The sequence below is a fragment of the Oncorhynchus keta genome, chromosome 19, assembly GCF_023373465.1.
Source record: "Oncorhynchus keta strain PuntledgeMale-10-30-2019 chromosome 19, Oket_V2, whole genome shotgun sequence".
Taxonomy (NCBI): Eukaryota; Metazoa; Chordata; class Actinopteri; order Salmoniformes; family Salmonidae; genus Oncorhynchus; species Oncorhynchus keta.
Window position 1 is genome coordinate 37,896,257 of NC_068439.1, and position 25,536 is coordinate 37,921,792.

A 25,536-nucleotide genomic window follows, 5' to 3' on the forward strand; every position below is an offset into this window, starting at 1 on the left:
AATTCTCCCCCTACAGATTCCCTTATTAGCAAGAGGTCTACCTCAAGACTTAATCCTCACTCCATTTTTATTTGCCCTATTTTTTTTATCAGGGTCCTTGTGTTTCCTAGTGGTTTCTGTACAAACTCTTTCACCTTCAGAATACATTGTGGTAACATAACATCTTGGCAAACTCCTGTGACAGGAAGGCAAATCTCTTTGATGCTCACTCCTCCAACAAAGGCCATGGGCGAGTTGGAATCTTAAAGATTTCACCAATATTTATGTCTAGTAACACACAGATGTTTTCACAAACATTTACTAGGCATTTACTTAACTAGCATCTAACTGGATCTAACTTAGGACAGTCAACTAACTAGTCCATGACTGTAATGCATCACTATCATATGGCTATTGGCTATTCTACACACTATAATATACTACAACTACTAATATACTACACAGTAGGTCACAGTAGGTCACAGTAGGTCATATGCTAAAGGTTTTGTGACCATTGTAATATTAACATCCTCATCAGTTTGCTTGTCGATACATTCAGATCAGTCTTGTAAAGTGCCTGTATGAACACCTTATCAACAAGCTGGATCAATTTAAAAGTTTTCAAATGAGAAATGACACCTGTGTGACTGATACACGTGTTTTATCTCATACCATCACGCTGCTGCTCTCTCACAACTCCCATCAGTCTATTTCAGTCATCCTCTGCCTTTCCCTACCTCTGTCAGTACATGTAATCCCCCTCTTTCTCCATATTTCTCCTCCCCTCTGAGCCCCTCGCTCTCTTCTGCATCTACACCTCATGCTCCTCGAACACGTTCCCTCTCTCCCCCCTTTCTCACCGGGTGTAACTCTACTCTGGGAGTTATATTTAGCACCGGTGTGACCCAACGTTCACCGCTACACACTTCTCCACACCTCTCACTCTCGCTATCTCTCGCCCTCTGGGTGTATCTCCCAATCTCTCACTATCTGTCTGCTTGTCTGTCGTCCCGCTGACCCTCAAGGATTTCTGTAAGGGAGAGGTAGGTGTGAATGGACCACGGCATTTGGGCATGTTCGTAAAGCGGAAAGCAAGCACGTTCATCATAAAGTATGCAGGGAGACGTCAAATCACTCCGTGTGGATTTGATCAACACTGCAAAAGAGATTTCATCTCAATGATAAGATTATGATTCATGAGCTCTGCCTTATGACAGTTACAGATTCTATCCGTGCGTTTTTTTTTTTTAGTAACAGCTTGACAATGTAATGTGAAGAATTACATTTATTACACCGTCAAGCTGTTACTGGTAACTCGGATGGATAAAATACATAACGGTCATGTTATGAATGTTACGGATCCCTCCGGAACTTTTACACACACCTGTCCCCTGTTCCCACTGATTAGTAAGTGTGCCCTTTGGTTTCCATTGGGCTGTCCATTAGTGTTCCAAAGTCCGTCGGTGCGTGTGAGCACCTATGGTGTGTTTTGGGTTTTCGTGCCCTTGTGGATTGCGCGGATGATTTTGGGTCTCGTCCCGTGTGTTAATCATTGTGCGCTTGTGTTATTATTAGAGGTACTCCTCGCTCTTTTGTTCGGGTCTCAACCCTGTGTGTTGTAGACGTGTTTGTTTGGTCTTCGTCCCCGTGCCTTTATCATTTGGGTACAATTTTAAAAAACGATTACGCATTCCTGCACCTGTCTCCCGATCCTTCATACCAACGTGACAGAATGATTGACCATAGAGGGAGACAGCGGGAATGGCCCATCTGGTGACGCTGCGACTTGACGGTCCGGCGCCTCCGCAACTTCATCAGCCACAACTGGCCCGTCTGACCCGGTCCATCGTCCTCGAGACCGGTGTCGTTGCGCTGCTGGTGCAGCACATGGGGGGGGGGGGTTACTGTCACAGATCCCTCTGGAACTTTCATTGTGCACACCTGGCTCCTATTCCCACTGATTGTATTTGTATATATGTGCCCTTTGTTCACCATGGTGCTGTCCATTATTGTTACTATGTCCGTTGGTGCGTGTGAGCACCTGTGCTGTGTTTTGGGCTTTTGTGCCCTTGTGGATTGCGCAGATGATTAGGGGTCTCGTCCCGTGTGTTAATTATTGTGAGCTTGTGTTATTTATTCGAGGTACTTCACGCTCTTTTGTTTGGGTCTCAACCCTGTGTTTTGTATACGTGTTTGTTTGGACTTCGTCCCCGTGCCTTTACACAGCACACCGTAATTTTGTACAATAAAAAATCCTATTATGCATTCCTGCGTCTGTCTCCCAATAAATTATACCAACGTGACAATGAATAATCACTGTTAGTGGTTGCAGGGCCTACGCCTGCACGTCAGGCCTGACAACACCCTTAACTGTATTCACATTATAACATGTCCTCAAGTGGCACCAGCAGGGACACCAAAATCTGTCTGTTTGTCTGTCTGTCTGTCTCTGTCTGTCTGTCTGTCTGTCTCTGTCTGTCTGTCTGTCTGTCTGTCTGTCTGTCTGTCTGTCTGTCTGTCTGTCTGTCTGTCTGTCTGTCTGTCTGTCTGTCTGTCTGTCTGCAGGTCTATTCATCTGCTGTTCGGATCGAACTATAGACGCGTGACATCTATAGCAATGGGCCACATGACGGGAATGTAAAGTCAAAGTCTTCCAGAGTATTAACCACATACATTCTCTGCATGTCTGTCAACAACTCTCCACATAACTCTCTATTGTGCCAGGCAATGGCATCTTGTTGAAATGAAATGGGAGGCCCCCAGGTGATATCATTTCTTGATCCTCCCCAGCACAATGACAAGGAGAACAGAAACAAACTCCCGCTCCAAAAAAGTGACACTTCTCAATATAGCCCGGCTCCCCGGGTGACAGTGTAAACATACCGTTATCATAGTCCACATGGCCTGCACAAACACACACACATGTGCACACACACACGCACGCACACACACACACACACACGCACGCACGCAAGCGCGCACACACACGCACACACGCACACACACACACACACACACACACACACACACACACACACACACACACACACACACACACACACACACACACACACACACACACACACACACACACACACACACACACACACACACACACACACACACACACACACACACACACAGTACATGCACACACACACACCCACACGCAGATACGCAGGTGTAGACACACACACACACACACACACACACACACACACACACACACACACACACACACACACACACACACACACACACCCATCACCATGTGGACACACAGTCTAACAGCCTATGGCCTTAGCCAAGGCCCCACGGTATACTGTTTCCCTGTTAAATACAATACGCCACACCAATTGACATCCTGCGTGTTTCTTAAGAATCCAAAAGACATTCTGAACGTCCAATGGTTTATGTCCCTCTGGATGTTTTGGAACAATCCGTTCCCCGGGGTCTTAGACTACGTGACGCGCGGAGATTACAAGCATATTCCACGTGCACAATTGGGTTTACCCCTTCCCACACCACACCACACCACACCACACCACACCACACCACACCACACCACACTGCTTTAAACCTAGATTTATCACCATGGAGGAAATCCCACTTTTCATGCAAACACATTTCTCCCAGGTCTATCTGAGAGCACGGAGAGGCACTTACCACCATACAAAACCAAGGAGGTAGTTGAACAAACAAACATCTATCTCCTCTTAAAAATGCAGTAAGCAACGGAAGGACCGAAAGGTGGAGAGGCTAATGAACAGGTGGCCGAGAAAGGCAGAGAGAGAAAGAGCAAGACGGTGAGAGAGAGTTGAGACGGAGACTGAAGGTGTGTGGTCCTCAGACACACAAGACACCTGTTGCCATGAGCCTGTTGCCACAGTAACAGGCCTGCTAAGAGGTCTCTGTGACCACCGTGACAATACTGTGTCCCTCCCCATGCTCCCTATGCAAGAGCAGGGACGACCCGATATGTCATGCAAGAGATTGCGCAAGATTCATTTCCGAGTTAGAGATGAAGCGGCAGAGATAGGTAGCGTTACACAGTGGTACGCTGAGAGCGAATGGAATGAGATCAGAGGAGAAGTTACTGACAGAGTTACGGAGGGATAGGAAGTGAGAGGAGAGAGACAGAGAGAGAGAGGAAGAGAGCGTGGGAGAAAGAGAACTGACCAGGGTCTGTTGGTATCTCAGAGCCTTCCTTTCCGACGCATCTGCGGCCATTGACACACTGTCACTGACCCAAAAATAAACCAGCTGTCGGTCTCAGCATTTCCAGCTCGGCGTTCGCGCCGGAGAGTACGCGCAGACACACATGCACACTGGAAACACACACAGAGAGATAGATACTCTCCCACACACACACACACACATTCTGACACAGTGTAAACGAGCCCTTGCAGTAGATCCCCCCCCCTTCTTCCCTCCACCACTCGGATTGCCCACCCCTGTCCTGGTGAGCAGTGCGTGTCAATGAGCAGACGCCCCATGCCTCACTAACCCATCTCTCCCTCTATCTCTCCCTCTATCAGATAGGCAGTACAGACTGTAGCAGTGGCTAATGGCGTACCCATCCTGTTGCCTGGGGCGACCCCCTTAAGACTTTGAGAACCTGTTAATTTGAATAGAGGTACAGCAGGGAAGGGGGGGAGACAGAAGGGGAGGGGGGTGGAGACAGGGAATGAGAGAGCGAGAGAGATAGTTAATTGGGCTTGGCCTGCTGTGAGGGATGTTCCTCGTTGGAGTTGGCACTGCACTTTGCTGAGGGTATGGCTATGGCACAGGATGTTCTTTTGGCTTGTTGGGTTTGGAGATGTCAGGATATAGCAAGGTTCAGGGTCTAGCAACTGCGACTGCCTGATACAGCAACTATGAGAGTCGAGAAAACAGATGTTGATATGCAATGCCCGTCAAAAAGAAAAAACATTTGGAACTCAGAAAAATATCCAAGGAGTTCAAGATACTACTGAACTTCATTAAAGATAAATTAATTCAAATGCACAGAAAGGAGACAATTACATCATATGGTAGATGTACGGAAAGTATAGATGTTTTCAGAGCCCTTTAAAGCAGACTCTTTAGCGCTGATGTTTTGGGTGTTTAAAGTAAGTGTTAACTGAATATCTCCCTATGATGTCATACTCCTGAGGAGAATGAGCTCACCAATCAGTGGTCTACAGGAGGATGAGTTGGCCAAACAGTGGTCTACTTGCGTGAATATTTTTAATTACCATCTTACGCCCACACAATTCTGTTGTTGGGGTATGCCCACACAATTCTGTTGTTGGTGTATGCCCACACAATTCTGTTGTTGGGGTACGCCCACACAATTCTGTTGTTGGGGTATGCCCACACAATTCTGTTGTTGGGGTATGCCCACACAATTCTGTTGTTGGTGTATGCCCACACAATTATGTTGTTGGGGTATGCCCACACAATTCTGTTGTTGGGGTACGCCCACACAATTCGCCCACACAATTCTGTTGTTGCCACAATTCTGTATGCCCACACAATTCTGTTGTTGGGGTGGGGTATGCCCACACAATTCGCCCACACAATTCTGCCCACACAATTCTGTTGTTGGGGCCCACACAATTCGTATGCCCACACAATTCTGTTGTTGGGGTATGCCCACACAATTCTGTTGTTGGGGTATGCCCACACAATTCTGTTGTTGGGGTACGCCCACACAATTCTGTTGTTGGGGTACGCCCACACAATTCTGTTGTTGTTGTATGCCCACACAATTCCACACAATTCTGTTATTGGGGTACGCCCACACAATTCTGTTGTTGGGGTATGCCCACACAATTCTGTTGTTGGGGTATGCCCACACAATTCTGTTGTTGGTGTATGCCCACACAATTCTGTTGTTGGGGTACGCCCACACAATTCTGTTGTTGGTGTATGCCCACACAATTCTGTTGTTGGGGTATGCCCACACAATTCTGTTATTGGGGTACGCCCACACAATTCTGTTATTGGGGTACGCCCACACAATTCTGTTGTTGGGGCCCACACAACGCCCACACAATTCGCCCACACAATTCTGTCTGTTGGGGTACGCCCACACAATTCTGTTGTTGGGGTATGCCCACACAATTCGTACGCCCACACAATTCTGTTGTTGGGGTATGCCCACACAATTCTGTTGTTGGGGTATGCCCACACAATTCTGTTGTTGGGGTATGCCCACACAATTCTGTTGTTGGGGTATGCCCACACAATTCTGTTGTTGGGGTACGCCCACACAATTCTGTTGTTGGGGTACGCCCACACAATTCTGTTGTTGGGGTACGCCCACACAATTCTGTTGTTGGGGTATGCCCACACAATTCTGTTGTTGGGGTACGCCCACACAATTCTGTTGTTGGGGTATGCCCACACAATTCTGTTGTTGGGGTACGCCCACACAATTCTGTTGTTGGGGTATGCCCACACAATTCTGTTGTTGGGGTACGCCCACACAATTCTGTTGTTGGGGTACGCCCACACAATTCTGTTATTGGGGTACGCCCACACAATTCTGTTGTTGGGGTATGCCCACACAATTCTGTTGTTGGGGTATGCCCACACAATTCTGTTGTTGGGGTACGCCCACACAATTCTGTTGTTGGGGTACGCCCACACAATTCTGTTGTTGGGGTACGCCCACACAATTCTGTTGTTGGGGTACGCCCACACAATTCTGTTGTTGGGGTACGCCCACACAATTCTGTTGTTGGGGTACGCCCACACAATTCTGTTGTTGGGGTGCCCACACAATTCGCCCACACAATTCTGTTATTGCCCACACAATTCTGGTTGGGGTATGCCCACACAATTCTGTTGTTGGGGTATGCCCACACAATTCTGTTGTTGGGGTACGCCCACACAATTCTGTTGTTGGGGTATGCCCACACAATTCTGTTGTTGGGGTATGCCCACACAATTCTGTTGTTGGGGTACGCCCACACAATTCTGTTGTTGGGGTACGCCCACACAATTCTGTTGTTGGGGTATTCTGTTGTTGCCCACACAATTCTGTTGTTTGCCCACACAATTCTGGGTACGCCCACACAATGTACGCCCACACAACTCTGTTGTTGGGGTACGCCCACACAATTCTGTTGTTGGGGTACGCCCACACAATTCTGTTATTGGGGTACGCCCACACAATTCTGTTGTTGGGGTACGCCCACACAATTCTGTTGTTGGGGTACACCCACACAATTACAATACAGAAAAGCTGTTTTTTAACATACTTAATAACCAGTTTTTGGAAGGAAAACTATTTCACTAAAACTAAGTCATATTTCGTAGAAATCTGGAAACACTGGACGGTTACTTTAACAGTGAACAGATGGACAAAAATAAGTTCCCATGAATGTTTGTCTGATGGTGTTGGAAAACTGTTGAGTATTTATTTTTAAAAACAAAGGAAACCCCAACATGACATTGCAATGCCACACATCCTGTCTACCCGTGGAGGCTGCTGAGGGGAGGACGGCTCATAGTAACAGCTGGAGGGGAGTCAATGGAATGGTAGCAACCACATGGAAACCATATTTGATACCATTCCATTGACTCCATTCCAGCCATTATAATGAGCCGTCCTCCCCACAGCAGCCTCCACTGCTGTATACAGTACCAAACAACTGCAAGGCGGGGAATAATTCCATTGCCCCTCATTCATGAGCCAGAGTAACAGTGCACCAGAAGACTGATACTACCTACGTTACAGTACTTCCCCAATGCCCTCGGTGCCTGTGATTGTTGATAGGAGTGGAACGACCAGTTTCACTTTGGGAAAAGTAATGGAGATGGGAGGTGTTGGCATTCAAGACTAGCCACGCGGGGGCACTGTGAATCGACCACACCTTTGACCTTTGATGGAGACAGGTGATAAGGAGGAGACCAAATGAGTTTGAGATTGTTGTGAGGGCATCGCAAACCCACACGCTGTAGCATTTTACACAATACGAGACACACTAAAAGCCCAAAACAGAACTCACCGTGAGCAGGTGATAAGGGTGAGGAGGAAAAGGTGCAGGAGAGGGCAGGGCTAACCTGGGAGAGTGACAAAGCAGACACAAGGAAAGAGACGCAACAGAAGAGAGAGATTGACAGATAGAGAAGTTGGGAAAGTGGGAGAGGCCAATTGTCACACGCTGGGGTTATAATACAATGGAGGGTGGTAGACGATCTTTAATATCAAAAGTGTGATTCTAGTGCTGCTTCTCGTGAGGAGGGGCACTACAGAAGCGTTGGATGCTGAGGACCTAATACCATTACACATCATTGAGACTCAGCCTTACACAGGGAGCATGCCACGTAAGTTGACACAATAAAATGAGTGAATAAAATGTACAGTTTTGGTTCAAATAAAGGGTAGAATACATTGTTGGTTAATATACAAGGTGAAATATCCTAAAAGTTCCATGTTTAGTATCATGTGCGGGGTGTGTATGTGTGTGTCGTGTTGTGTTGTGTGTGAGAAATGCATGTCAAAGAGCAATGAAGCCAGACTGGTTGAGTGACACAAACATACTTGGAGGTGAGGTGAGGGAGGGAAAATGCAGAAATGCTGTCCGAATGTGCTTCCTAACAACACTAAGTGGAGGAGTGTCCTGTGACCGTGACTCATTATTGTCACCCGAGAACAGTGACGGGAAGTAGGTGCCAAAACACACCCAAAGTTTCACGATCGAGTTTCGCGATCGATTATGAAATAGGATCCTGTGGATGAGAGGGGAACAGGTGACTTTCAACGTGTTGAGTTTGATGAATCCTTCATTTAGACAGGTTGTGATTGATTCTGGTTGTGTTTATGTAGACATGCAGGTAGCCTAGCAAGTTAAGAGCGTTTGGGCCAGTAACCGAAAAGTTGCTGGTTTGAATCCCTGAGCAGACTAGCTGAAAAAAATCTGCTGATGTGCCTTTGAGCAAGGCACTTAACCCTAATTGCTCCTGTAAGTCGCTCTGGATAAGAGCATCTGCTAAATGACTTAAATGTGTTAAAGTAAGGTAAGATGGACATAGCATGGGTGCCAATATGTTTCTAAGGATGTGATTATAGTATTAAAATCCTCAATATGAATATAGAAACAACACAACCTGCGTAAATGAACTGGTTCTCGAGGTGTTTTTGATCCCCATTTGCCATTTTGAACATTTACCACGGCCCACTCTCTGCCCTCTCAAGTTGATTCAAATTGTAGTTCCATTTGAAAAACAACAACCGTCCAGAGAGCTGTGACTGGGCCTCTAATTGTTCCATTACGACCCGTTGTAGTTTTATCTCTGTGGTGATCAAATGAAAACGGGGGCTGAGTCTGAAATGGCAACCTGTCCACTATGTCGTGGGAACCCTGGTCAAAAGTTGTCCACTGCGTAAGGGGAGTAGGGTGCGATTTCAGGCACAACACAGTCTCTTCCTACTGTCTAGCCCCTAGTAAATGACTTCTCACATTGACCTGCCCTGACCCGACCCTGCCAACTTAATTTCAATAATGATATCCTGTCCACTTTCACTGAATACTAGTCAGCCGGTAAGCCAGCCCGTCTGTCTTAGCATTTTCCAAACGTCATGCCCAAATCATATCAAAATAACTTCAAATAGCGGTGTCATCCGAGACTTAACAATAAAAGTCAGACTTTGTTTGATAATGAGGCCTCTAAATTGTGAAGTTGAGTGTGACATATTGTACTGTGCCCAGACGGGCCAGGCCTATTGGGCAAACAATGCTGCGGTAACAACGCACCGGCACGCCCAACCCATCTAGGGTTTTAACGTCTTTAGGACACACATCCCAAATACCAAGCGTGGGTCAACGCTCTAACCTTGCCAAGTTGGTGTCATACTGGACGCTCCTTGCTGAGCTATCTATATTGCCTCCTTATGCAGTCATTGTGTGATTGTACTATAGTCATAGTCACGCTACTGCACCTTAAGTTGCCTCACCATTCAGACACTATCAGATCTACCCAGAAACCATAGTTACTAGGGTTAATCTAGGGTTAATCTAGGGTTAATCTAGGGTTAATCTAAGCTCTGCATTCAACAATTGAGATGATATGATAAGAGATACTAGCAGTCAAAAACATACGTACACAGCATAACAAAAACATGTTAAAAATACTCGCATTGTCATTGTTATCAATGCAAGACATGCAACATGGAGCGAAATGGAAATTGTTTGTCAAGTATACAAACTGTACAGTCTTTTTCCGTTCTCTGAAGCAGCCATTGATTAGCCTAGATGGAGCTAACAGACTCCAGACGTTCTTACATGTGTCTTGTGTGACAGTGGTGTTGGACACTCCATGCCATGTGTCATTACAGACTAAGGCTTTATGAGGCTGCTGACCGATGGTAATCTAATGATGATATCTCCGTGTGTGTGTTCCTCCTCAGGATGTCATCCTACTCTGATGCCGATAATCAGTGTCAACCGGGGAACACCATCTGTGGTGAGCGCTCCTCTCTCCACTCCTCTCTCCACTCCTCTCTACATTCCTCTCTCCACTCCTCTCTACACTCCTCTCTACATTCCTCTCTACACTCCTCTCTCCACTCCTCTCTACACTCCTCTCTACATTCCTCTCTACACTCCTCTCTCCACTCCTCTCTACACTCCTCTCTCCACTCCTCTCTCCACACCTCTCTCCACTCCTCTCTCCACTCCTCTCTACACTCCTCTCTCCACTCCTCTCTACACTCCTCTCTACACTCCTCTCTCCACTCCTCTCTCCACTCCTCTCTACACTCCTCTCTACACTCCTCTCTCCACTCCTCTCTCCACTCCTCTCTACACTCCTCTCTACACTCCTCTCTCCACTCCTCTCTACACTCCTCTCTACACTCCTCTCTCCACTCCTCTCTCGTTTTCTCCCGTGTCCCCTTGTCCTTCCCCTTCTACATCTTACTGCATGTACGCAAGCTGTTGGGACTTCAAGCCAAAGGCCTTGATTGAAAACACTCCATACATTTGGACTCTTTTCGAAATCGATAGACAATTTTACGGAAATCGCAAGGAAATGTTTAACCATGTGGCAGTTAGCTGTCCACTGATATATTTCTGGTGAGGTGAGTTTTTTGCGATTCTTCCCATCAGTGTAAAAAGTGCGACATAACATTCTGTCACAAACTGGTTATCCAATTGCTGAGATTGTATTTGTGCTTACACATGATCACCATCACAGTAAATACATTTGATACATATGCCGATGTCTCTGGGTGGAGACGGTTGTTACCTTGCCCAGCCTTTACCAAACAGAGCTGTAACAAAGGTGTTGCAACCGACACAATGAAGCCACTTCAAACGTCTAGAACAACTCCTTGGATACATAGCATAGAAAGCAGCGGAACTGTGAAATAAATATAGATACGTGTGAAATATAGTTAGGAGGGGGCTGGTTTTAGTAGGCACCAAACGCAGGGGGAACCTAGACTTGTCCTTTGAGAAACACTCATTTTGTTTCCGCTGGGTGTCCTAATACAATACTATACAATACAACCTTTTCTGGTCCGTTATACAAAGATAAGAGACGTGTGTTGTGTTTGCTGTCACAGTACTCAGATCCACCAGGCACATAAGACAGGCTGGGAGCAGAACAGGGTCAGCCACATTGTCCCCCGCATTGTCAGCCGCAGAGCAGGGGAGGCTAGGAGAAAGAGAGTTCAGACTCCCCAGAAGCTTCTAAAAGGACCAAGAACAGCTGATTGATGATGCATCATGGATCACCTGAAAAGGAATCAAAACCAGATTGTTAAATTCTTATCAATTGGCTTTAAACATTCTAGTGACGTTGTACGGCACAGAGCAGCTTGACTTAGCCAAACAATCAAGGTGTGGTGCAAGCATACTGCACCACCACCCACACCTTTTTCAGTATGCTATTTAAGGAGCACTTAAAGGCCCAGTGCAGCCATGTGATTTTCCTGTGTTTTGAATATATTTGAATATATTTCCAGACTATGAGGTTGTAATAAAATTATGAGAATACCCTTTTAGTGTAAGACCTGGTTGAAAAGATCGGCAGACAGTTTTTGGGGGATGGAGTTTTGGCCTGCCTGGGGCGGCAGGGTAGCCTAGTGGTTAGAGAGTTGGACTAGTAACCGAAAGGTTGCAAGTTCAAATCCCCGAGCTGACAATGTACTAATCTGTCATTCTGCCCCTGAACAGGCAGTTAACCCACTGTTCCCCGGTAGGCCGTCATTGAAAATAAGAATTTGTTCTTAACTGACTTGCCTAGTTAAATAAAGGTTGAAAAAAAAAACTTTTAAAAAAATCACCATGCGGTAAATTAGTTAATAGACCAATCAGAGTTCCACATTTCTCTGCCAACAGCATACCACCCTGCATACCACTGCTTCTGAAGCTAAGCAGGGTTGGTCCTGGTCAGTTCCTGGATGGGAGACCAGATGCTGCTGGAAGTGGTGTTGGAGGGCCAGTAGGAGGCACTCTTTCCTCTGGTCTAAAAAAATATATCCGAATGCCCCAGGGCAGTGATTGGGGAAACTGCCCTGTGTAGGGTGCCATCTTTCGGATGGGGCGTTAAACGGGTGTCCTGACTCTCTGAGGTCATTAAAGATCCCATGACACTTATTGTAAGAGAAGGGGTGTCCTGGCTAAATTCCCAATCTGGCCCTCAAATCATCACAGTCACCTAATCATCCCCAGTTTACAATTGGCTCATTCATCCCCCTCCTCTCCCCTGTAACTATTCCCCAGGTCGTTGCTGCAAATGAGAACGTGTTCTCAGTCAACTTACCTGGTACAATAACAGATAAATAAATAAAAATAGCTAGTTTTCAATGTTCTCCCTCCCCACTCAGACCACTCCCAAACAGTCATATCAAAATTCTTGCTTAAGAAATGTCTCTTTGCTAAGAAGCTTTTACAAAAAAAATGTTTTACATTTTAATTGACAACAATCACAGTAAGGTACTTAATTGTTACCCAGAAATGCATTGGACCTTTAAATGAAAGGAGTGTAAATAAGTAACTTATGAAATATGATGGGAATGACGAGCACTAAATCACCCCTGACAAACAGTCTGAAACACATTCCTATTGGCATGTAGTGTTCTTGCTACTTCAAGTCTATCCTACTCAAAACAAATCCTAGACCACACCTGTTTGCTTTTTTAGTGTCATGTACCACACTGAGTGGACAAAACATTAGGAACACCTTCCTAATATTGAGTTACACTACCTTTTGCCCTCAGAACAGCCGGGGGAATGGATTCTACAAAGTGTCGAAAGTGTTCCACAGGGATGCTGGCCCATGTTGACTCCAATGCTTCCCACAGTTGTGTCAAGTTGGCTGGATGTCCTTTGGGTGGTGGACCATTCTTGATACACACGGGAAACTGTTGATCATGAAAAACCCAGCAGCGTTGCAGTTCTTGACACACTCAAAACGGTGCGCCTGGCACTTACTACCACCATACCCCGTTCAAAGGCACTTTGTCTTGCCCATTCACAATCCATGTCTCAATTGTCTCAAGGCTTAAAAATCCTTCTTTAACCTGTCTCCTCCCCTTCATCTACACTGTTTGTGTAGATGAGCCATTTACATTCTATACTTCTTTGGTTCTTTTTCACTTTATTGTTGCCCAATGTGATTCAGAAACATTGTCTTTTTGCAGCCCAGGGTCAGCTGTAGCAGGTCAGAGGTTAAGAGAAAGATGCACCAGAGTTTACTCTCTCAATTCAATTAAATACAATTTAAGGGCTTTATTGGCATGGGAAACATATGTTTACATTGCCAAAGCAAGTGAAATAGATAATGAACAAAATAATAACTGTAAACATTACATTTACAAATGTTCCAAATATGACATTTCAAATGTCATATTATGTACTGTATATACAGTGTTGTAATAACATGCAAATAGTTAAAGTGCAAAAGGGAAATAAATAAACATAAATATAGGTTCTGTTTACAATGGTGTTTGTTCTTCACTGGTTGCCCTTTTCTTGTGGCAACAGGTCACAAATCTTGCTGCTGTGATGGCACACTCTGGTATTCCACCAAATAGATATGGCAATTTATCAAAATTGTATTTGTTTTCAAATTCTTTGTGTGTCTGTGTAATCTGAGGGAAATATGTGTCTCTAATATGGTCATACATTTGGCAGGATGTTAGAAAGTGCAGCTCAGTTTCCACCTCATTTTGTGGGCAGTGTGCACATAGCCGGTCTCCTCTTGAGAGCCTGGTCTGCCTTTCTCAAAAGCAAGGCTATGCTCACCGAGTCTGTACATAGCCAGAGATGTCCTTAATTTTGGGTCAGTCACAGTGGTCAGGTGTTCTGCCACTGTGTACTCACTGTTTAGGGCCAAATAGCATTCTAGTTTGCTCTGGTTTTTAAATATTTCTTTCCAATGTGTCAGGGAATTATCATTTTGTTTTCTCATGATTTGGTTGAGTTTAATTGTGTTGCTGTCCTGGAGCTCTGTGGGGTCTGTTTGTGTTTGTGAACAGAGCCCCAGGACCAGCTTGATTAGGGTTCTCTTCTCTCTGCAGGTGATGGCTTTATTATGGACGTTTTGGGAATCACTGCCTTAAGGTGGTTGTAGAATTCAAAGTCTCTTTTCTTGATTTTGATAATTAGCGGGTATCAACCTAATTCTGCTGTGCATGCATTATTTGGTGTTTTACATTTTACACAGATGATATTTTTGCAGAATTCTGCAAGCAGTGTCTCAATTTGGTGTTTGTCCCATTTTGTGAATTCTTGGGTGGTGAGCGGACCCCAGACCTCACAACCATAAAGGGCATCGGCTTCGATAACTGATTCAAGTATTTTTTTAGCCAGATCCATCTGGTATGTCAAATGTTATGTTCCATTTGATGGCATAGAAGGCCCTTCTTGTCTTGTCTCTCAGACCGTTCACAGCTTTGTGGAAGTTACCTGTGGCGTGTTTTGTGTGCTCTAGGGCAACAGTGTTTGGATGGAATTTATATTTGTGGTCCTGGCAACTGGACCTTTTTTGGAAAACCATTATTTTTTAGATTTACTGTCAGGCCCCAGGTCTGACAGAATCTGTGCAGAAGGTCTGGGTGCTGCTGTAGGCCGTCCTTGGTTGGGGACCAAAGCACCAGATCATCAGCAAACAGTAGACATTTGACTTCTGATTCGAGTAGGGTGAGGCCGGGTGCTGCAGACTATTTTAGTGCCCTCACCAATTTGTTGATATATATGTTGAAGAGGGTGGGGCTTAAGTTGTATCCCTGTCTCACCCCCCAGCCCTGTGGAAAGAAATGTGTGTTTTTTGCCAATTTTAACCGCACACTTGTTGTTTTGTGTACATGGATTTTATATTGTTGTATGTTTTCACCCAGCACCACTTTCCATCAATTTGTATGGCAGACCCTCATGCCAAATTGGGTCAAAAGCTTTGTTTGAAGTCAACAAAGGATGATAAGATTTTGACTTTGTTTTGTTTTATTTGTTTGTCTATTAGGGTGTGCAGGGTGAATATGTGGTCTGTCATACAGTAATTTGGTAAAAAGCCAATTTGACATTTGCTCAGTGCTTTGTTTTCACAGAGGAAATGTACAAGTCTGCTGTTAATGATAATGCAGAGGATGTTCCCAAGGTTGCTGTTGACGCATATCCCACAGAGATTATTGGGGTCAAATTTGTCTCCATTTTTCTGGATTGAGGTTATCAGTTCTTGGTTCCAAATATTAGGGAAGATGCCAGAGCTGAGGGTGATGTTAAAGACTAAGTATAGCCAATTGGAATTTGTGGTCTGTATATTTTATAATTTCATGTAGGATACCATCAACACCACAGGCGTTTTTTGGGTTGGAGGGTTTGTATTTTAGTTCATTCAATGTAATTGGAGAATCCAGTGGGGTCTGGTAGTCTTTAATATCTGATTCTAAAATGTGTAATTGATCATGTATATGTTTTTGCTGTTTGTTCTTTGTTATAGAGCCAAAAATATGAAAGCTGAAAGGTCAAATATACTGCTTAGGCTTTCTACTGCCAGGTTTACACCTTGACTATTACAGTGAACTGTTTTGTCCAGGAAGTTGTCTAAAAGGGATTGAATGTGTTGTTTCGGTAGGTTTCTGCACTACTTTCATTCCATCTATAGCATTTCTTAATATTGTGCAGTTCCTTTGGCTTTGATGCCTCATGATTGAGTATTGCTCCGTTCAGGTAGACTGTGATTTTGCTCTGATCTGATAGGGGTGTAAATGCGCTGACTGTGAATGCTCTGAGAGACTCTGGGTTGAGGTCAGTGATAAAGTAATCTAAAGTACTACTGCCAAGGGATGAGCTGTAGGTGTACCTCCCATAGGAGTCTCCTCGAAGCCTACCATTGACTATGTACAAACCCAGTGTGCGACAGGGCTGCAGGTGTGACCCATTGTTTTGTCATAGTTATGTCTAGGGGGGCATATTTGGAAGGGAATACTGTTGGCTCCAGGTAGGTGTTTGTCCCCCTGTGTGCTGAGCGTGTCAGGTTCTTGTACAGTTCTGGCATTTAGGTCCCCACAGACTAGTCCCCCTTTAGGACGGAGAAGCTGTCATTGTTAAAGTATGAGTTTTCTAATGGGAGTATATAGGTAGTACACATGAGGACATTTTTCTCTGTTCTTTGTTTCATTGTTTTATTATTATTATTATTATTGTCTCTCTCTCTGTCTCTCTCTCTCTGTCTCTCTCTCTCTCTGTCTCTCTCTCTCTCTCTCTCTCTCTCTGTCTCTCTCTCTCTCTCTCTCTCTCTCTCTCTCTCTCTCTCTGTCTCTCTCTCTCTCTCTGTGTGTCTCTGTCTCTCTCTCTGTCTGTCTCTCTCTCTCTCTGTCTCTCTCTCTGTCTCTATCTCTGTCTGTCTCTCTCTCTCTCTCTCTGTCTGTCTCTCTCTGTCTGTCTCTCTCTGTCTGTCTCTCTCTGTCTGTCTCTCTCTGTCTGTCTCTCTCTGTCTGTCTCTCTCTCTCAGAGTTCACAGTGTATGAACAGGAAGTGATCATCGTGCCTGTCCTGCTCCTAGCAAGCTTCCTGGTCAGTCTGCTAATCGTTCTCCTGCTGAGGTACTGCACTGGAAAGGAAAACCGCAGACGACCCACAGTAATCCTAGCCCGACCACACTGCACCAGCATGGCGAGCAGACACACACAGAGGAAAAGTACCAGACGGAACATACAGGGCATTGAGGGTAAGTTGGTGTGCACATCGAGGTAATGCCAATGAGCTTGACTGATGAGCCAGCACAAGTATCTTACCACTATGTGCAAGTCTAGACAAATGGCAATGTGTCAATGCTCCAGCTTAACACATCTTTACAAGTTGTGTTGTCAGTTGGGACAGAGAGGACGAGTCGGAAAGGGGAAGCGCGTCACCGGTCACATTACTGCCCTAGCTAAAGATGAGCACAGTACCCGCCTGCATTTTAATCCCTGCCTACCTAAACTAGTGATTTGTTGGGAGAGTTGTTTGTCTGATGAGGACCCTCCCCTGAATATGTTTTTCTCACCCTTTTCAAATTGTCATATAGAAGCCGACATCCTCCCCAGACCTTGTGCTGTTGCTGCCTAGCTTCCCACTGGGCAAACCACATCATTTCAATGTGGAAATGAGGGTAATATTTGGTTGGGATGTTGATCAATGAGATTTCAGCCTTTATTCACTCACTCAAAAAGAACGCAAGAAGTTCGTTGAATTCCCAATGTGTTATCACTATGCTTTCAACCATCTAAAAGCACAACCAAATTCCATTGGAAATACAACGTCTACCACTCAACCAAGAATCAAAGTTGAAGAATATAACTAAATCACATCAAACTTTATGTTTTTAGTGTATTTAAAGTTTAATTTGATTGAATGTCCTATTCTATTCTTTAACTTGTATTTTTGGTTGAGACGGAGACATGAATTCAACATATCAATTATTAATTTGTAGACAAACTGTAACTAAAGGCTGATCAAGTCAGTGGCACAGATGGAACTATTCAAGCAGAAGATCTCCTTCAAATATTGATATTTGGTTGCGTTGACAACCAAACACAATTCAATATCCAGTTTGTCTACAAATGAATGATTGATATGTTGGGTCTCCATCTCAACCAAAGTTGAAGAATATGACTAAATCTAATCAAACTTGAAATGCACTATTTTTTAACTTTGATTTTTTAGGTTGAGATAGAGACGCGAATCCAACATATTAATGATGAACTTAAAGGTTACATTTGAATTCAACCAAAGCTTGAAACCTTAGTCCTGTTTGTATTGTCTATGTTTTGTTGAACCCTGGGTTGAATTGAAACGATAGCTGTTGATGACATTTCATTTGCTCTGTTAATTAAAACTACCCTTTGGAATGACTTCAATAGCAACAGTGAATATATTTAGTTACGAAGAGGTCTCTCAATAATCATTCTCACAATAGCACATTGATAGGGGACTGTGACAAATATAAAAACTGGGCTTGGTTAAAAGCCTGGATGGGAGACCAAATGAATAGTTGTAAATCAACTCTCCAGTAGGACGTGCCGCCCAGTCTATTGTTTTTTAAAATTCTGATAGTGGATATAACGTTGAAGATCTGACATTGTTTCAAAGGTACAAATTCAACATATTCTAGGTTTGTCTATGTTGAAAATTGGTTACAATGATGACATAATCCTGTGGTTGAAATGTCTTTCCTCAAAACAACAGTTACTTTCTTCAAATCCAGTTCCTTTTCAAGTTAGATTCCACATCACAGTACTTTGACAACTTACATTGAAACACTGAAGCACAAGTTTGTGCCCAGTGGGTTACAATGCTCCAAGGTCTGAGATATCCAAAACTAACTCTGTACTAGAACTACAGTACAGTAGTAAGCATTTACAAACTGTGTAAAACACATACTTGGTCAATTGCTTAAGCACAATGATTGCCATATGGTTAATTTCAAACTTTTAATGTAAATGTTTTCCAAAACTAGACAAACTCCTGCCATATATGCATCTACTGGCATATGGTGTATTTATCTACTTTAAAAAGCCTGCATTGGCAGAAACTGATGTTTGTTTTGTATTGCATGAGTTGCATCTCTAGGTCTCTTCTACGCAGTGGTGGGAAAAGTACCCAATTGTCATACTTGAGTAAAAGTAAAGATACCTTAATAGAAAATGACTCAAGTAAAAGTGAAAGTCACCGAGTAAAATACTACTTGAGTAAAAGTCTGAAAGTCTTTGGTTTTAAATATACTGTACTTAAGTATTGAAAGTACATGTAATTGCTAAAATATACTTAGGTATCAAAAGTAAAAGTATAAATAATAAAAAAATAAAAAAACTTATATTAAGCAAACCAGACGGTACCATTTTCTTGTTTTTTATTTATTTACGGATAGGGGGCACATAGGGGGCACACTCCAACACTCAGACATCATTTACAAACCAAGCATGTGTGTTTAGTTAGTCCACCAGATCAGAGGCAGTAGGGATTTTCTGTTGAGTGTGTGAATTGGACCACTTTCCTGTTACTTTTGGGTGTCGGGGAAAATGTATGGAGTAAAAAGTACCTTATTTTCTTTAGGAATGTAGTGAAGTAAAAGAAAAGTTGAAAAATCATAAATAGTAAAGTACAGATACCCCCAAAAAATGACTTAAGTAGTACTTGATTTGATATATGTGCAATACCCATCTCATTACCTGCAGCTCCTCCTGAGCTGAACCCTCTGGAGCATGAGGAGTTACCTATGAGCACTCCGACCCGGCGTGACGCCCTTGCCACGTGGTCTGCCGTACCGGAGACGCCCAGAGAGAGACAGCATGGCTCTTTCAACCTGGTCACTCCGCTGCCCCTCTCCTTCCCCGTCAAACTGGACGACTCTGTCACCCTCTACAGGGCAAGGATGGACAACAGAGATGTGGTTCTACGGACACTTAAAGGTAACACGCTTTGATATTCATTGGAATGGTCAAATCAACGCTCCCATCCAGAGATGGACACTCAGTGCATTGTAAAGACCTTGAGGCTCATAAGAGTATAAAACCTGAAATCTTGGGGATGTTGTCTCTTGTCTTTGTGTTACTATGAAATCTTGTGATCTTTAACTCGATATGCAAATCAAAAGACCTAGTCCAACCCATAACAAAACGGACTAACTTTCCCATGAGTAGCCTACTGCCAGATAAAGGACAAAAACATACAACAGTTTAAGATCAGTTTAAGCAAGGCAAGGTGTAGAATCTCTAATCTCGATAGTATAAGGAATAGTTATTTGGATGTAAGGTGATTTGTAGATCAGTGATTCAAGCAGTCCGACTGCAATGTAGTTCATCTCAACGTGTACCTTTTCTCACCCCAGAAAAAGCAGATGACAGTGAGCGGCAGTCCTTCCTGGGCTTTGCCTCCTTCCTGTCTGAGCTGGGGCCCCACCCCTTTTTGCCTGGTATGATGGGCGTGGTCTCCCTACGTACCTCCCTCATCACCGTGATGGAGGAACTGGTGCACAGGGACCTGCTGGGGTTCCTATGGAGGTGTCGACAGGTATGGTCCTCCCATAGAGTTAGATAGAGGACTCATCGTTATATCTGTGCCATTTTGGCGTCTGTGACATGGGCAGCATCATTGAGGCTGCAACCCATAGGAATCCCCACCCCATTTACTACTTGAAAATGGGCGAAGCACGATAGAAGCCCTCAATAGCAATGTCCATGCTAAAACGGCTTAAATCCACAATGAGTCCTCTATCTATCTCTGTGGGTATTCCTACTGTAAGTTACCAAATAGCTGGGGGTGTTCAGTAGGGAGAACACTGTTTGAAACAGAGTGAAATGGAGAGGTAACCGGCTTGAACTTGTCCAAAGAGAGATTATTGTTTCACCAAAATGTTTTGCTACGGACTGGAGTATACTGAACACTACCCTGATATGTTAGGAAACGGCCCAAACTAGAGATCTGCCCGCACAACTTTTACGTAAATTGTCGTCAGTTTGCCTGACAATTCTAGTTGTATGTGGGTCTGAAGAGGCTGAGCAAACACTCTGTAACTCATGTAGACTACAGTGAATATGGACATGATCCTTAGTGATAGTGTGAGTGGAAACTCACAGTGCTCTTTCTTGGCAGGACACGGGTGTGGAGTCCCCGTGCGATATCACAGAGCAGCGCATCTTCACCATGGGAGGACAAGTGGCTTCTGCTCTGGTTGGTCTCTCTCTCCCTCTCGCTCTCCTTCCCACACATCAAGTGATCCATCCATCTCTGTCATTTTGTCTACAATTAAAAATGATAGTTCAAGTTGAGTGCGTATGTTATAAAATGTAAATCGGATGATTACATCATTCTTATTCAGAACTGTATAAGCACGGTGACAACTGCTGATGTAAATGATCATTTGATTTGAACCTGTTGGTAGGGGCCAAGAGTTTTACCTGTGTTTAGAAAAATCTCCTGGCCATATCTACTTGATTCATCTGTATGAATGGCTTTCATACGCTTGAATGTCACATAGCCATATTAAAACACAACATCCTCTCTAACTGTGTATTCAGGAATACCTGCACGGTCAGAGCTGTATCCATGGCAACGTTGGAGCTCGGAGCGTGCTGGTTGGTCTAGACCTAACGGCTAAACTGTGGGGATTGGGTCCAGCATACTGTAAGAAGACACAAGCAGGAGCTCCAGGAGAGCTGCAGAACGTTGAGATGAGGAAGTGGCAGGCTCCAGAAGTATTGGCAAGGAGACCTGTCAGTCAAAGCAGTGACGTGTAAGTTGGCAACCTGATCGGACATATCCATTACACAAATGATCAAAAATACATGTGATTTTTTTTTTTACTTCATCGATGAACTCTCCGACCATCCTTCTTTCCAGCTGGTCTTTTGGTATCCTGCTCCATGAAATAGTGACACTAGGTAAATGCTTTCCTAAATAAATAATGCATCGTTACTGGTCTACTGAACTGCTGTAACCATCACAAATTGAAAAATATCGATCTCATTATGATAATGTTTATCTTGTATACACACCCTAATTCATAATTTATTCCTCCACTTTGTAGGTGACCCACCATTCCCTAAAGTCATGGCCGGTGATCTTCTTCAATACCTCCAGAGAGGAAAGACTCAGACGAGACCAGCTAATTGTTCTAACTCACTGTATGAGACCCCATTAAGTAATAATACATGAATAATGACCTGATATACGACAGAAAACACATGATTATAACAGTGCTGGTAGAAGTGCGTTGGTAGAAGTGGTCACAATGATTACCACAAAACAAGTTACATTGGTTACAAAAACTACTGTACCTTTTTTCAGGTATTCCATAATCAAGTCCTGTGGCCAGTTCGCTCCACACGAGCGCCCTACATTGGCTGAGGTGATCCAGAAGCTCCAATCAGGAGAGAAGAGTGCCAACAATAGGACAGTTCTTCGAGTGCCTGAGCCACTGGACATTGAGAAGTACCTGCGGGAGGCGGGATATGGAGAGGCCTACAATTACGTTGTTCTCTGATTGGCTCCTGCAATGGTCGTTTAAATCAAGGTCTACATTACGTTCAGTGTTGCTTTTCTCACATTATCATGAAGACTGTTGGGAGAGCGTTTTAAATGTCAAAACAGCACGACTAGTTTATCTTTAGGTCCCTTACTATGCTCAATACAACGTAAGAGACTGATGAAACACTCAGGTATTAACACATACAGCATTCGGAATGTATTCAGACCCCTGGACTTTTTCCACATTTTGTTACGCTACAGCCTTATTCTAAAATGGATTTAAAAAAAATTAAATCCTCAGCAATCTACGCACAATACGCCATAATGACAAAGAGAAAACAGGTTTTTAATAATTTTAGCAAAAAACAGAAATACATTATTTACATAAGTATTCAAACCCTTTGCTATGAGACTCAAAATGATCATCCTTGCGCTGTTTCTACAACTTCATTGGAGTCCACCTGTGGTAAATTCAATTGATTGGACATAATTTGGAGGCACAGATCTGGGGAAGGGTACCAAATCATTTCTGCAGCATTGAAGGTCCCCAAGAAAAACAGTGGCTTCCATCATTCTTAAATGTAAGAAGTTTGGAACCACCAAGACTCTTCCAAGAGCTGGCCGCCCAGTCAAACTGAGCAATCAGGGGAGAAGGGTCTTTGTCAGGGAGGTAACCAAGAACCCGATGGTCACTCTGACAGAGCTCTAGAGTTCCTCTGTGGAGATGGGAGAACCTTAAAGATGGAAAACCGTCTTTGCAGCACTCCACCAATCAGGCCTTTATGAAGCCACTCCTCAGTAGAAGGCACATATGACAGCCCGCTTGGAGTGTGCCAAAGGCACTTAAAGACTCTCAGACCGTGTGAAACAAGATTATCTGGTCTGATGAAACCAATATTGAACTCTTTGGCCTGAATGCCAAGCGTCGCGTCTAGAAGAAACCTGTCACCATCCCTACGGTGAAGCATGGTGGTGGCAGCATCATGCTGTGGGGATGCTTTTCAGCGGCAGGGACTGAGAGACTAGTCATGATCGAGGCAAAGATGAACAGAGCAAAGTACTGAAAACCTGCTCAAGAGTGCTTAGGACCTCAGACTGGGGCGAAGGTTCACCTTCCAACAGGACCACGACCCTAAGCACACAGCCAGGCCAATGCAGGAGAGGCTTTGGGACAAATCTCTGAATATCCTCGAGTGGCCCAGCCAGAGCCCAGATTTGAACTTGATCGAGCATCTCTGGAGAGACCTGAAAATAGCTGTGCAGCGACGCTTGAGAGGATCTGCAGAGAAGAATGGGAGAAACTCCCCAAATACAGGTGTGCCAACAAGCTTGTATCATCATACACTAGAAGACTCGAGGCTGTAGACGCTGCCAAAGGTGCTTCAACAAAGTACTGAGTAAAGGGTCTGAAAACGTATGTAAATGTAATATTTCCGTTTAAAAAAATTTATGAATCTGCAAAAATGTCTAACAACCTGTTATTGCTTTGTCATTAAGGGGTATTGTGTGTAGATTGATGAGGGGAAAAAAACGATTTCATAAATTTTTGAACAAGGCTCTATGTAACCTAAGAAAATATATAAAAACTCAAGGGGTCCGAATACTTTCCGAAGACACTGTACATACCTATATTGTGTATTTAAAGAATAATATATGTATATTTCTATATTTGTCCACTGTCCCACTGAATATCTATGTGGCTCCGAAGGACAACAAAATGAAGATTCCCTGATTCACTGCAGGTTCTAATGCCAGTGACTTCCAAGGCCTTACCTGGGTCTCTATCCTACGCTAGCTCTATATTTCTACTGTACATGCAAACTATGGTCACTCGCACTTTAACCCTGTAAACAACCACAGTGCCATCAAATAGAAATGGCTAATTGCCTCATCATAATAAAACCTAGCCCAGCAGGGAAAGTAAGTTAAAGGGAAAATCCACTCAAAAACTATCTTTTCCATTCGTCCACTTTTATACAATCCCAATGATGATGAATAAAATGCACCATACATCATTTGATATTTCCCTTTAAGGGATCTGTTGTTCAACAAAGAAAAGTGATCTTTATTTGAGCTGGGATCCCTGCCTAACAAATATGCCTTAAAAAAAACCTCATAAGTCTTAACCAGTCAAAGGACTGTAAAGTAAATAGCACAACTAGCTATTACACACAATAAACGTTCAGTCTACACAACACTCATCAAATCGGATTCAAAATAAAAGCACGACCACTCCTCCATTTTGTCCTAGTCGTTTGTTTATTTTTTTGCATGATCATTGACCTCGCCTTCTCCAAGCTTAAAGCGTAAACACACAATTAGCAGAGCACCTAATCATAAGATGATTGATTATTCATAATAGCCACAGTCACTGCTTCTGTAACAAAAGCCTTGGATAGGTAGAAGTTATGAGGAAAGCTATGAGGAAGACCACAATCCAGGGTCATGTTCATTAGGGCATGCATCGAGAAAATGTGTGTTCTCATTGGACAAGTCCAGGTAGTCCCTCCCTGTTTCAGTCAGTTTTCGTCCGTTTGATGCCTAATGAACACGACCTTGGTGACATGTTCTGTCCACTACTGTAAATAGCTCATGCTGTGTGTAAAACTGCAAAGATTTGACAAAAAACACAAACATTTCAAATAGACAGGAGGGCATATAATCTGAAACACGTTTGGAAAACTACAGTAGCCAATGGGACGGTATAACTTGGATCAGGTGTACCAGTACTTCAGATCCTCATAGATTATTGCTGCCACCTCACGTACATTGTAAAAAGGAAGGTTTTTTTTAATATAAATCCTGTGCACCAATTGTACATTTTTTTCTCATTTCAGCGGACAGAAAATGTCACCCTCTATTTGTCAAGGATCCTTAGGCCAATATATTTGCTACTCCCCAGTAATGGTTGGTAAAGGCAATGGTCCATTGGTTTACATGACCTTACCATACATAACTGCTCGTAAAAAATAAGGAATGATATGAAACACGTTATTTTTATTTTTTTTACGGACGACTCCGTTCTAGTTCTATTTTCGCTCGTCGAAACTACTTAAAAAGGCCACAATTTCCACAGAGAGATAACGCAATGATTCTCTACAGCGTAAAC

At 43.7% G+C, this 25,536-nt stretch overlaps 2 protein-coding genes across 3 annotated transcripts in view; one reads left to right on the forward strand and one right to left on the reverse strand.

Annotated features, from left to right (window-relative positions):
* Positions 1–4,336, reverse strand: part of LOC118398220 (chloride channel protein 1-like) — a 39,666-nt gene extending 35,330 nt beyond the window's left edge. For both annotated transcript variants that reach the window (XM_052470484.1, XM_052470483.1), the window contains exon 1: positions 4,159–4,336. In XM_052470484.1, coding sequence (XP_052326444.1) covers positions 4,159–4,209 — 51 coding nt within the window. In that variant the 5' untranslated portion in view covers positions 4,210–4,336. The remainder of the gene's footprint in view (positions 1–4,158) is intronic.
* Positions 4,337–7,885: 3,549 nt separating this feature from the next.
* Positions 7,886–24,667, forward strand: LOC118398221 (tyrosine-protein kinase STYK1-like). The gene is made up of 10 exons (XM_035793354.2): positions 7,886–8,298; positions 10,382–10,437; positions 16,933–17,148; positions 19,637–19,870; positions 20,290–20,471; positions 21,054–21,131; positions 21,479–21,693; positions 21,801–21,841; positions 21,988–22,084; positions 22,248–24,667. The coding sequence occupies exons 2-10, from the start codon at positions 10,383–10,385 to the stop codon at positions 22,441–22,443; spliced, it is 1,314 nt and encodes a 437-aa protein (XP_035649247.1). The 5' UTR covers positions 7,886–8,298; position 10,382; the 3' UTR covers positions 22,444–24,667.
* The last annotated feature ends 869 nt before the right edge of the window (positions 24,668–25,536 follow it).

Bases quoted from the DNA above. Each gene is read 5' to 3' on its own strand.
- LOC118398221 (XM_035793354.2), top strand. From the start codon at position 10,383: ATGTCATCCTACTCTGATGCCGATAATCAGTGTCAACCGGGGAACACC. The intron at 19,871-20,289 runs GTAACACGCTTT...TTCTCACCCCAG, and splicing joins GGTTCTACGGACACTTAAAG to AAAAAGCAGATGACAGTGAG. The intron at 21,842-21,987 runs GTAAATGCTTTC...TCCACTTTGTAG, and splicing joins CCATGAAATAGTGACACTAG to GTGACCCACCATTCCCTAAA.